Raw genomic sequence first — 13,602 nt, 5'->3', positions numbered from 1 at the left:
ACAGAAATTCATACCCTTGTAAAGACTGTCTCGTTACACAAATGAAAGAAGGTGGGTAAAGATCGTCCTTTTTACGCCTATGATATTTGAAATAGCAAAAGTGTCTAGAAAAGCCAGTATATCGTACGAATATAAAGTTCAAGCATTAAATGTTACATCTCTATAAGATGCATATGAAAAAAATATATATTGTAGCTAGTTATATAAAGAGCCCCGCAAACAAAATACAGTTGTTAATATTCTACCAGTTTAGACTTTTTTCGAACTCGTTATCATCATCATTATCATGGTATTCTGCCATTATTGACAGCTCACTTGCCGAACTGAGGAGCTTCCATGCTACACAGTCTTCCGCTAACCTCTTCGTCTTCAAGTACGATTTTTCTATTTTGATATCGTCCATTAACTGTATCTTATTCGCCCCTTCCCTCTCTTCCTTGCCACCATACCCTCTAGCACGTCCCTCACGATACAGTTCCTACTTAGCCAATGTCCCAATCAGTTTCTCTTCCTCTTCTTAATAATATCAAAAATTGTTCTTTTCTCCTCCACCATTTCTAACACCCTCTCATTCGTTTTCTGCTCGACTCAGTTAATTCTCTCTATTATTCTCCACACCCACATTTCGACAAATTCCAGTCGTTCTTCATCATATTAGCATAACGTCCATGTTTCTGACCCATACAGTACAATACTCCACACGAAGCATTTTTGTGAGGCTTTTTCTCAACTCTTTATTCAAGGTCCCATAAAATAGAATTTTCTTCCTCCTAAAGGCTTCCTTCGCCATTTTTATCCTTGCTTTTATTTCACGTTCTTTTTTCGAACTTGCAACAATAATTTTAGTATTATGAGACGCTTCATGAACCAGGGGCGGATCCAGGGGGGCGATCGGGGCGATCGCCCCTCCAGAAGAGGAAACTTTCTTATTTTATATATATAAATAAAACCCATCCCAAAGTTTGGAGCCCTTAAAAGTAGCAGTATGACAACCCACCGCCCCCCCCAGAAGTCGGTCCTGGATCCGCCCCTGTCATGAACCACAGTACATACACGAATGTTTATTGATAAACTTATAAATTCTACTCTTCACGAAAACAAGAAGTATATGATGATGAAACACTTCATGCCAAAAATGTTGTTGTAAGTTCGAAAAAACGTCTAAACTGGCAAAATGTCAATAACCATACTTTTACCCCCGGGGTTCTTTATGTGAGATGTGACAACATTTTTTGATATACCTCTTACAGAGATGTAACTTTAACACTTGACCTTTATATTTGTACAATATACTGGCTTTTATGGACAAATTTACTTTTTATAAGTATCGCAGGCGAAAAAAAGTCCGATTTTTTTTATCCATCTCCTTTTGGTGTTTGTTATAAATTCTGCATGAATTTCTGTAGTACTTTCTGAGGATTGATTTTCCTGGTAAGAAATGTGAAACATTACTTACCTGAAAAATATATAGTGGACGCTCTGAAATATTTCGCGGCTTAAAATACTTTTCGCTCATCCATTCTTCACAAACAAACTGCTTACAATGTTATCGGAGTGTTTTGTTGCTGTAGCTTCGAACTTTAGCCGCCATTTCTCTCGAAATCATTTTTCATGGTCATCGAGGAAACGGTATTTTAAAACACTAAACTCCTGTCTTGCCGCTGTTATCTGATGTCACATCACGTCTGCTAGCCTGTTTGTTTTGTTGTTGATTTGTGTCAAACGGGATCTTTGATACGAATTATTTGCAGAAGGAAGCGACTATTTTCTGGCGAAAAAAAAAAAAAAAACTGTCGCAAGATTGGGAAATTTTCACATTCTAAATATAGAGCAAACAAGGAGGGAAAAAATCGATTTCTTTCCGATAAGGGAACAAAAAGATATTGTTTTGTTAGCTTTCGTTACTTGTGCTTACCTTAGGAAACGTTAGTTAGCGGTAGTTGATTTTATATAGTTACGAATAGCTTAGGAAGCCATCAATTACGTTAGGTACGGTTAGTTCTGTCTGACTAGTTTAAGCTCTGGCTACCTTAGCTTAGGCAAAGGCGTCATGACGCAAATATGCGTCATTCAAGGTTGAGAAAAGGAAGTAGAATTATCAATAGTAACCACAAATCTATATTAAGAACTTGTTTTTTTTTTTAACCCTAAACATGCTTAAAATAAGTTTTGACCTAATTGGGCATCGAAGGTCAGAACTTGACTAAAATTAACGGTGGTACTGTTTTCTTCAGAAGTCATGCCTCTAGATGAACACTAAGTTAGCTTTAGTTAACGAAGATTAGCTTAAGAAAGCTTCCGTTAATTCTCCTAGGTTAGCTAACAGTTTATGATAGGTTAAAAGCCAGTGAGAATTAAATCTAAGAAACCTTCGATTTACTTTCGTTACGTTAGAAAAAATATCTTTATCCGAAATTAATCACGGCAAAACGCCGTGCGGAAAGGCTCGAAGTGAAAGAATAGTAAATCTAGAAAAATAAGTTTTGTCTTACTGACTTCAGTGAGGTAAAAAAATCTCTGAGTCATCTTACACAAAACTTTCTTGATTTTCTATCTCTGTTTCATGTACAGGGGATAGACAGATATATGGAAACGCCTCGTATTTCAAGCACAATTTGCGTCTGGATGTGCTGCGGTCATCGGCACATCCTGTGAGGTATACAACCTGACCAATCCAACAGATGGGACAGTTACAGTTCAGCAAACGATCCGTGCAGGTTATCGTGAATCATATTTGAGCTGACAGAGTTTCAAAGAGAGCAAATTGTGGGTGCGCGTATGGTGAGAGCTTCCATGACGAAAGTAGAGAAAATGTTTGGTGTATCAAGAGGCACAGTCTCGAAGATTATGAGTGTCTACGAATGTTCCCGAAAAAACGCATCAATGAAGCAGCAACGTGAACGCAAGTGTGTGTTCATGACAGACACAGACGCACATTAGGTTGGATTGTGGACAAGCAGAAGATCACCATTGTGTCAGAAGTCACAGCTGAGCTGAATACAGTACTTACAAACACTGTTAGCGTTAAAATAGTCAGAAGGGAATCCACAAGCAGGGTATTTATGGCAGATCTGCAAGTCCCAAACCACTCGTGACTATTGACTATGTTGTTATATGGAAACAGTGGTGCAACACCCATAAAAGGTGGACAATGGATCAGTGGAAGACTGTCATCTTTTTGGATGGGTCTTCCTTTACATTGTTTCCAACAGCTAGCCGAGTTTACGTGTGGAGAACGCCAGCGCAAGCGTACGATATAGACCGTCTGTTACCAAGAGTGAAACATGGCAATTGTTTAGTGATGATTTCGGCAGCCATATCCTGGTATTCTGCCGGACTCACCATCACCCTGCATGGATATGTCACTGCCAAGGACTACGTAACTATTTCGAGTGACCAGCTGCATCCCATGGTGTAAACTTTGTTCTCAAATGATAATGTCATGTTTGAAGATGACAGAGCTCCTGTTCATACAGCTCACATCGTCCAGGATTGGTTTGATGAGCAAGAAGATGAAGTGTGACATCTGCCATGGCCTCCACAATCACCAGATCTCAATATCATTCAGCCCTTGTGGCCAGTTTTGGAGACCAATGTGCGAGCCTGCTACCCACCACCGTCATCTCTACAACAACTTGCAGCTGCTTTGTCGTAAGAATAGTACATCCCTTTGACAACCATACCTGTCAACCTGTATTTCTTCACTCCCTGTGGACTGCAGAGCGTTCTGCATGTCAAAAGTGATCCTAGTCGCTATTATAAAATAATAAAGGTAATGTGCGATTTTTCAGGTGTTCCATATTTTTGTCCATTCTGTGTATTACATCATCAATACGTGTAAACGAAACTCCCTGAACTTTCAAAAAAAAAAAAAAAAAAAAAAAATCAAAACTGCATTCGAGTTCCACTTCTACGCAAACACTGTGCATGCTAGTTTCATGCCTACATTGAAATTTTATCGCCAGCAAATAGTCGCTTCCCTGAGCCCCATTTGTTGCATTTTCAGGCCGGACCTGGTTGCATTTGCAGGTTCTATTGTATTGTGATAAAATATACTCTGATAGATAATGTATGTTTAAGTTTCAGACCGCTCTTTTAATATTGTTAAAATATTTTTTTTTTTTTTTAAAAAAAAAAGAAGTATCATCTTCACAACTTAACTAGATGGAGGAAATTACACTAATTATTTGTTATTAAATATCATACTGACATTTTTAACCACAGCAGCATTGGTCAAGTATTATATTGCATACATTCCAACCGAGATGCCTTGATAGCTGTAATCGGTGCAAGAGTTCTAAAACGGGGTCATTATTTGGACAATTTACAGGTGAACTTCAAGAATGCGTATCTAGAAATTTTCAAGCTATAATAGTTAATTTTCGGCATCACAACCTCATTGTCGTGTGTTGTAAATTTTGAATTTTTGGTAAATGTTTCCTGCAGTCCTCCTAAAATAAATGTGTACGTTATGGATAGGTCGCTCATAATGCCTTTTAAGGTACCGATTTTAGCTGTATATATATATATAGTTTCTGATTGTCCTGTAAAAATAAGCTAGATATTTTGATTTTGCCGTTCCTAGGAAAAGTTGACTAAACGTCATATTGTCATTTTTTTAAAATAAAAAAGAAAATTTTAACTTGTATAAACCATTTCTTGGTATTGCCTTTTCTATTTCATTATGCAGAAGCTATTTGGTACGTATATCTTTTCAACTTCAGTTCTGAACATGGACAGTTATCAAGTCATCATGGTCGGAAAATGTAGTTACAAATACGTGTGCTTATTTTATCTTCTATAAAATTTTATAATGCCAAGAATGTGTACAATCGCCAGCAAAAACTGTATTGCATTTCATATATTTGAACTTCTAATGAATTAATTTAGGTTCGGATTCATACATTCATAATTTTTTTTTTTACCTTAAAAATATCCTCAATTTATTCTACTTATTTTAATTAAATTTAGAGAAAACAGATAAAAAAACAAAGATTAAAATACTACAATTGACTTACATTACTGCTGTTACACCTTGTTTCATGAACAAAAACAAGAACTAACACTAGGTGAATAGATTAAAAGATTAAAAGAATTATATTATTTTGTTGTTGCTTTGGTGCTACTTTTACTGTTACACTTGTTACATGAACAAAACAAGAACTGACACTAGGTGAATAGATTAAAAGATTAAAAGAATTATATTATTTTGTTGTTGCTTTGGTGCTACTTTTACTGTTACACTTGTTACATGAACAAAACAAGAACTGACACTAGGTGAATAGATTAAAAGATTAAAAGAATTGTATTATTTTGTTGTTGCATTGGTGCCACGTTCTTTCCTCTTGTCTATTCATCTAGTACCAGTTCTTGTTTTTCTTCATGAAACAAATGTTACGTTCTTTCCTCTTGTCTCTTCACCTGGTATCAGTTCTTGTTTTTGTCCATGGAACAGATGCTACATTCTTTCCTTTTGTCTATTCACCTAGTATCAGTTCTTGTTTTTCTTCATGAAACAAAGTGTAACTGCATAAAATATAAGAAGTCAATTCTAGTATTTTAAAGTTAGTTTTTATTTTCTCTTAGAATACTATACTGTATTTTTCTGGCTACAAAAATAAATCTATATGGAAGGGTTACTGTAACAGGTACTGTCTCCAATTGCTATTTTATTTATTTTTTCTCTCGTATATTTACAAGGCTGGCGAATGTCTCTCAATATACACGGTGTTGCTGGAAGGCTGGTAAATGTTATCACTGGACCAAATTAATGTTTATTATTTTATACAATAAATACATCTTTGATGTGGGTAAGTTGGGGTTTAACGTCAGTTCTCAGCACTGAGGCTGTATGAGATGTGGACCTATAGCCTTATCTTAATAACAAGAGGTCTACTGGGAATCGAACCTGGGTTTTTAGTGTCACGAGAGATCTCAAACATATGCTTTTGCCAGATGGCTCTGAAATAAGCTGATAAATTTGTAAAAGAAACTGTCCATTGTTTGTGGACATATACTGTACGGCACTTCACACCAAAATTCTCAGTAAATGTTGAAAATGGACTCCATTTGTATCCAAGAAGCATCTGATGCGTTGCTTACCTTGAATACGTTGAAGTGTTTATTTTGAGCTCCTGGTAAGTCCAAAGGTTACGAAACCTCGTTCGCAATGCGGATATTGCCAGAAGAAGGGTAAATCTATGTTCTTCAAACCCCCTTTAGCCAGTAAATAGTTTTAATGAATTGTCATACCTGAAACAATATTCCTACGGCAGTTCTACGAGAATGTATCCAGGGTGCCTCATTTCACTACGGAGTAATATTGCAGGGCCAACTGGCTCACCACACCAGAATCTTATCAGTTTTCGTTTTTTGGGAGCATTTACTTCTTAAGTTGGTCCATGGATTTTGTGACTATTACATTTATCAATCTTTCAGGTACACCCTGTATATTATACAGCAGTACTATAGAGCAGCGGTTCTCAAACTTCTCGATAATACGAACCCCTTCTTTTGGAAAGAAGTTTCGCATGACACCTTTAATAGGTGGTTGGTAATGACAAAAACGTAGCGGTGATTTTTTTAAAGTAAGAATATACAGAATGTATATGTAGAATGATTCAAAAGTCCCAGAGATGTCGGTCATTTCGATTTTACAAATGTATATAATATTGTCATAGTGGATCGAGGTCCGTGACACACACACACACACACACACACACACACACATATATATATATATATATATATATATATATATATATATATATATATATATATATATAAGATCTTTTGTACTTTATAAACTTTATATTAGCAACAAAATAAAATGAAAATGTGTTAAATTGACATAGTTGTGCACACATTTAACAAGAAACAACACACAATGTAACGTTTCGTTATTTTAGCAGTCCCTTCATCAGACTCAATATCTTTCTGATGAATATATACATTAATATCAAAATATTACAGTGTAAAATACGTTTTGTTAAGTGTTTGTATCTTGTTCACAATTATATTAATTTACTACAACATGTTTAGGAGCTCAAACAGTGATTTGAAGAAAGTGTGTCGCGAGTCGTACGTTGAGAACCACTACTAAGAAGTATAAAGCATAATAATGTACTTTTATGTTGCTATTAAAATACCAAATATGGAATTCTTTGTACTCACCACACCGATCGGAGACAACCAACATACCTGAAAGAACAAAAACAGATTGTTATTAGTATTTCCTTTTGGAATTAAGAAGTGGTAGGACATGTAGAGCCCTGTTTTAAAAAAAAATACTGACTTTAGATTTCTCTCAGAGGATGTAGCCTCACAACCATATGTTGAACAATCACAGTTATAGTAGCCTCGCTAGAAATGTTTAAAATTTGTTTCTCTTCCAGTTACACTAACTTCGCTCGTAACGTACTCGTAACGTTTAAAATTTATTTTCCTAAGAGTTATGGTATTCTAGCTAAAGATATTTAGAATTTATTTCCCTTACGGTTATGGTCGTCTCACTCCTGTCATTTCTAATTTATTTCCCTTACAGTTATACTAACCTCGCTCGTAACGTTTCCAATTTATTTTCCTTACGTTATGGTAGCCCCACTCGTAACGTTTCTAATTTGTTTCTTTACGTTATGGTAGCCTCACTCGTGATATTTCCAATTTATTTTCCTTGCAGTTATGAAGCCTCGCTCGTAATGTTTCCAATTTATTTCCCTTATGTTATGGTAGCCTCACTCTTAACATTTCCAATTTGTTTCCTTACATTATGGTAGCCTCACTCTTAACGTTTCTAATTTGTTTCTTTACGTTATGGTAGCCTCACTCGTGATATTTCCAATTTATTTTTCTTGCAGTTATGAAGCCTCGCTCGTAAGGTTTCCAATTTATTTCCCTTATGTTATGGTAGCCTCACTCTTAACATTACCAATTTGTTTCCTTACATTATGGTAGCCTCACTCTTAACGTTTCCAATTTGTTTCCTTACGTTATGGTAGCCTCACTCGTGACATTTCCAATTTATTTTCCTTGCAGTTATGAAGCCTCGCTCATAAGGTTTCCAATTTATTTCCCTTATGTTATGGTAGCCTCACTCTTAACGTTTCCAATTTGTTTCCTTACATTATGGTAGCCTCACTCTTAACGTTTCCAATTTGTTTCCTTACGTTATGGTAGCCTCACTCGTGATATTTCCAATTTATTTTTTTTGCAGTTATCAAGCCTCCTTCGTAATGTTTCCAATTTATTTCCCTTATGTTATGGTAGCCTTACTCTTAACGTTTGCAATTTGTTTCCTTACGTTATGGTAGCCTGACTCGTGATATTTCCAATTTATTTCCCTTATAGTTATGGCACCTCACTCTCGAAATTTCCAATTTTTTCCCCTTATAGATACGGTAGCCTCGCTCGAAACATTTCCAATTTGTTTCCCTTACAGAAATTCTACAAATACTCTAATGTTACTTCCCTTTTTGTGTGTTATGCCATTCAAAACACTTGTTTGATTTAAGGGAAACCTTAAGATTATAACAATATCCTAAGAGTAACAACTTAGAGTTAATTTGTGAAAATTAAGTGAGCTATAAGAAATTAAATAAACTCTCGGTATGTTTAATCAAATCTCAAAAGTTCCATGGGTTAATTTTGAAATGAAGGTAAGGGTTTTGAGGCCAATGAAATGAAACCTTCTGATACCAAAAACACACAAGTTCCAATGGTTAATTTATGAAACGAAGGTAAAGAATTACAAATTATAAAACCTAGAGACATTGTTACCAAAATTCTACAAGTTTCAAGGGTAAATCTGCGAATAAAACGTAAGATGTTAAAGGAAACCTGGATATTGCAAGCAAAATTCTAAAAGATCCCAAGATAATTTAAGAAACGAAGGTAGGGAGTTAAAATTAATGAGATGAACCTTGCGAGTTTAACAAAATCCTGAAAGTTCCAAGAATTAATTTGTGAAACAAAGATTAAGTTAAAATCAATGAGATGAATCTTGCGAGTTTAACAAAATCCTGAAAGTTCCAAGAATTAATTTGCGAAACAAAGGTTAAGAGTTAAAATCAATGAGATGAACCTTGCGAGTTTAACAAAATCCTGAAAGTTCCAAGAATTAATTTGCGAAACAAAGGTTAAGAGTTAAAATCATTGAGATGAGCCTTGCGAGTTTACCAAAATTCTGAAAGTTGCAAGAATTAATTTGCGAAACAAAGGTTAAGAGTTAAAATCAATGAGATGAACCTTGCGAGTTTAACAAAATCCTGAAAGTTCCAAGAATTAATTTGCGAAACAAAGGTTAAGAGTTAAAATCAATGAGATGAACCTTGCGAGTTTAACAAAATCCTGAAAGTTCCAAGAATTAATTTGCGAAACAAAGATTAGGAGTTAAAATCAAATAGGTGAAACCTTGCGATTCTACCAAAATCCTAAAAGTTCAAAATGGGAATAGTGACTCAGTGGTAGAGCTCTGGTGCGTGGGGCTTCTGGTTCCATATCCGACCAAATAAGTTTGTGGTGGACAACATTGTGTCCGTGAGTTTTCTCGGGGTACTCCCGTTTCCTCCCACAATGTTATTACACCAATTCACACATTATTATTCATTATCCTTAATCATTGTCTCCCTTAGCTTAAAGAACATAATCGTAGAACGTTTAACGGAAGAAAGGTTTCCAAAAAGTTCCAAGAACTAATTATTTATTTATTTAACAATTACCAAATTTAACAATTTAACAATTAGCGAAACGAAGATAAGGATTACAACATATTTAAGTAAATCCTTAGGAATTCTACAAAAAACCTGAAAGTTACAAGAATTAATTTCCTGGAGCAATGTAAAAATTTGCAACGTTACATCAAATTAACACATTATGATTATTTATATTTAAAAAAAAATATTTCTTTAAAAATTAATACAATAAATGTGTAAGAAGAAAAAAAAATTCTCATGGCTAAGAAGGATAATAAAATTTGTTCTTCCAGACATTTTCTTTTGTTTGGCAACCAAATAATAACAGTAATAATAATAATAATAAAAAGAACATCGCAATGCGCTCATTTATCGACGAAAGCGTCGGAGTGACTTCCGGGTTTTTGTAAGGTGACCCTTGAGTACTGAGTGCTCTGACCTTCCGCTCTTCCACGCTACCTGCCTTATGAAGGATGGGGGCGGAGTGGGGTGGGTAATCACAAGAGATCAACTCCCTGTAAGCAAACAAACTGGAAGACGGAAACTGGAGGTTGGAGGGGGAAGGGAACGGCGGAGAACAATTTCATTGTCATGACCAATGGGTGACTTATTGTACGTCATAAGTGTAATGTTTTGAACACACACTTGTATGTATGTTGTATGCACACAGTACAAGTGATAACACGTTCTTGCAGCTACTGTATTCTATTCTTTAGCTTGATCAATACTTCACAAAACCGGAAGTGAGGAAGTCACGAAACTGTACGTTTAGTATGATAAATGATCCCGTATCCTGTTAGAACGTTTTTTTGTTTTCTTGTTTCTAGTGCCTGTGTACAGCCATACACCAAGAACATTTGTTGGCACGAGATTCACACGATTTACATTAGATTTGGTCTAGTTCTGTCTTAGCTTGTAGAAATCATCAAAAAAATCTTGGTGTAACAGCCCTCAGGTGGCAAGGGCTTAGCAACTGTCTTGTGTGTGTGTGTGTGTGTGTGTGTGCCTTCAGGATTATGTGTGGTCAGCACATCGTCTCTTCTCGCCGTTAATGACAGCTTTCTAGACTGGAGCTTTTTACTTCTTTTTCCAAGTAGTTCCTCGGTTGTCCTCACGACCCTGGATGGATGGCGCACTGCCAACACCATCTAGTGTGTACGAAGGGTCTCTCATATTTTCCCTGACCAGACCCTGCATTGCTTGATTTTGCTGGTCTCTCAGGAAGCGTTATTTCAAGAGAGCTAGGACGTTGCAGCACGAATGATAGGGATGCGCACGAGACGAGTCGAGACAGGATTTTCCTGGCAAAATTCGAGTCGAGACACGGCTCTTCCAACCGTATGCGGCCCTGTATACGGTTTATACGCGGTTCACTTGCAAACTAACGCTACAAACCATATACCGATATATATATTCCGAAATATAATGTATCTATCGGTGTGACTTTTTAAGGCAATTATATTTTTGGATCAAGAAAGAACTTACTAATAGCTACCATCTTTGGATGTAAATCTTAAGTAGAATCTTAGTTCTTATACATTTCTTTTTGATTTCCAGTAAAGAATTTTAACAATAAAAGTGTTAATTTTTACCAGGCCTAAATTAGACCAGCACCTAAAATAGTATATAATGTTAAACAATCAAGTTGTAACACTTAACTTTATGATAAGACATTTTTCAAATATGAAAATTCCCGTGGGTAATTCACCATGTGATTCGACATAATTTGAGAAACTGTATTCAAATGTAATTAATTATATTTATAAACAATAATTTTGTACAGGTACGCCTTCATCCTGGCTGGGTCGCCAATTTTGTAAACAACTACCTCATCTTAAGATGTACGAGTCAATTTTGTAAAGGAACACCCCACGAAAAGAACTCTAATATGTTATGAAGCTGAAAACACATTTTCTGCATTTTAATTTATTATACCAGAAAATCATCAATGTCTTTTTTTCTAAATTTTAGCTTTAAGAAAATATCAAACACTTTAGCTAAAACTTCAATGTTTTTTCTAAACTTAATACATTAAATCATATATACTTCAATATATTTTTGAAAAAAAAAAAAAGATTTAGAGGTTTTCATATACTTTTGTTTTTCATTAACCACTTGAATATTTTCTTCTAAATTTCATTTCGTTTCAGTCGAAAGCTTGAATATTTTCTGCAGCTTGACTATTTTCTCAAACCTTGATTTGAAAAAAAATACTCTAATAATTTTCCTGTTTTTTTTTTAAACTTGAATTTTGTTTTATCAAAAGCTTCAATAATTTTCTATAATTTCATTGTTTCTTCTAAACTCACAATATTTTAAATAAAGCTTTTTTAGTAAATTTTAATTTTTCGTTAACTGCTTGGATATTTTCCTAAAGTGTGATTTTGGTCCCAATTTTTGTCCTCTTTTAACCATAAGCTTTAACATTTTTTTCACAGCTTAACTTGATTTTTTTTTTTTTAAATCAAACCATTCCATATTTTCCTTTTAAACTTGATTTGTGTTATCAGAACCTTCCATTTTTGTGTGAACTATTTTTGTGATCTAGCATTTGAATATTTTCGAAAGTTTAATGTTCTTCCCAAAAATTTTGTTTTTATTACTACTTTTTTATTAAAAAAATAAAATGCTTCATTTCCTGTTGTCTAGATTGAATGACGTCAGCAATTATCTAATCAACCACATCATAGAAACGATTATTTCTGGTCTTATGATTTATTCCATCTTAAAATTTAACGATAAGTGAGATCAGACTTTAAAAGAAATTAAAAATAATTTAATATATGCAAATGAAAGTGACCATGTTTGTGACTTAATAAGAACTTTTGAACCACCCGACAGATCTTGATCAAATTTTCAACATAGATGAGGTTCGGGCCTCAGAGTGTTATTATATCACTTTGACGGTGTAACTTAGGAGAAGGGGATACTTTTATATAAAAATGATAGGAAATGACCGATATTAGTGTCGAATCCATAGTTTTCGAGGTCGCTGAGATGAACAGTGGCATTTCTGATGCCGTTTCAATCCGAATTAAGCCCCGAAAATTGAGGGAAGGGAGGGATATATATATATATATTTATGATCGAAAATGACCGATATTAATGTCGAATCCATACTTCTCGGAATCGTTGAACAAACAGTGACATTTCCGATGGCGTTTAAATTATTCAAATTCTGCCTTTTATGCTCAAAAAGAAAGTATTCTCCCCGTGCGGAGAACGGATATTCTGCTAGTGTAAAATAAAATCCAATATAGGTGCACATGAAAAACGTAATTGTATCATTTAACATATGCTAATTTTGGTGTATGATAGTGTCCTTATTCTGATTCTGTCCAAACAAAATTTTTAAACAAAATCTAAGATACCGCGTGTGCAGTAGCTTACAAAACATAGTGATTATGTCTCTTGTCTTGTTTACATGATACCTTGAACGTATGCAACCTAGATCACGGATGCATCTTTATGATGAGAGAGAATGCATATGTTTATTTAATAATAATATAAAAAAGAGAACTTTTTGTATACTTAATTTTTGTTTTTACTTTTCCACTTTTGTAAAACCACTTTCCCGTGCGAAGGAAAGTGTGCACAATGGGTCAAGGTCGCGTGACGTTGTGTTCTGTGCATAAGCGAAAGGGAACACTTCCCCTCCCCCTACATTCTTGGCATCCAAACAATTAAAAGCTGTTTTTTTCTCTATTCTTCTCTTAAATATATATATATAATGACAACCACTTTCTCGTTTTTGTATTAACAAATTTTATTTACTCTAATTGGTATCTTCACAATCGTAATTCGTAAATCGAAAACGAACATTTCCTTATACATATATAATGCATATATAAAACTTAAATCCACTTATTTTGATTTGATTTGGATATCAGTTTGGCGTTTCTTTGAGCAGAGA

The 13,602-nt window shown here is 34.7% G+C and overlaps 1 protein-coding gene across 8 annotated transcripts in view; it reads right to left on the bottom strand.

Moving 5' to 3' along the window:
• Nucleotides 1–13,602, bottom strand: part of Eip74EF (Ecdysone-induced protein E74) — an 876,410-nt gene that overhangs the window by 119,672 nt on the left and 743,136 nt on the right. For 6 of the 8 annotated variants that reach the window (XM_081752849.1, XM_081752850.1, XM_081752853.1 and 3 more), the window contains one exon: nt 7,174–7,200. The exons of the other annotated variants lie outside the window; for them this stretch is intronic. In XM_081752849.1, the coding sequence (XP_081608975.1) occupies nt 7,174–7,200 (27 nt within the window). The remainder of the gene's footprint in view (nt 1–7,173; nt 7,201–13,602) is intronic. 8 annotated transcript variants of the gene reach the window in all.

This window comes from Thermobia domestica, chromosome 3 (genome assembly GCF_964235325.1).
Source record: "Thermobia domestica chromosome 3, izTheDome1.hap1.1, whole genome shotgun sequence".
Lineage (NCBI taxonomy): Eukaryota > Metazoa > Arthropoda > Insecta > Zygentoma > Lepismatidae > Thermobia > Thermobia domestica.
Note: the sequence above shows the minus strand (reverse complement) of the source record. Positions and strands in the feature narration are given on the sequence as shown.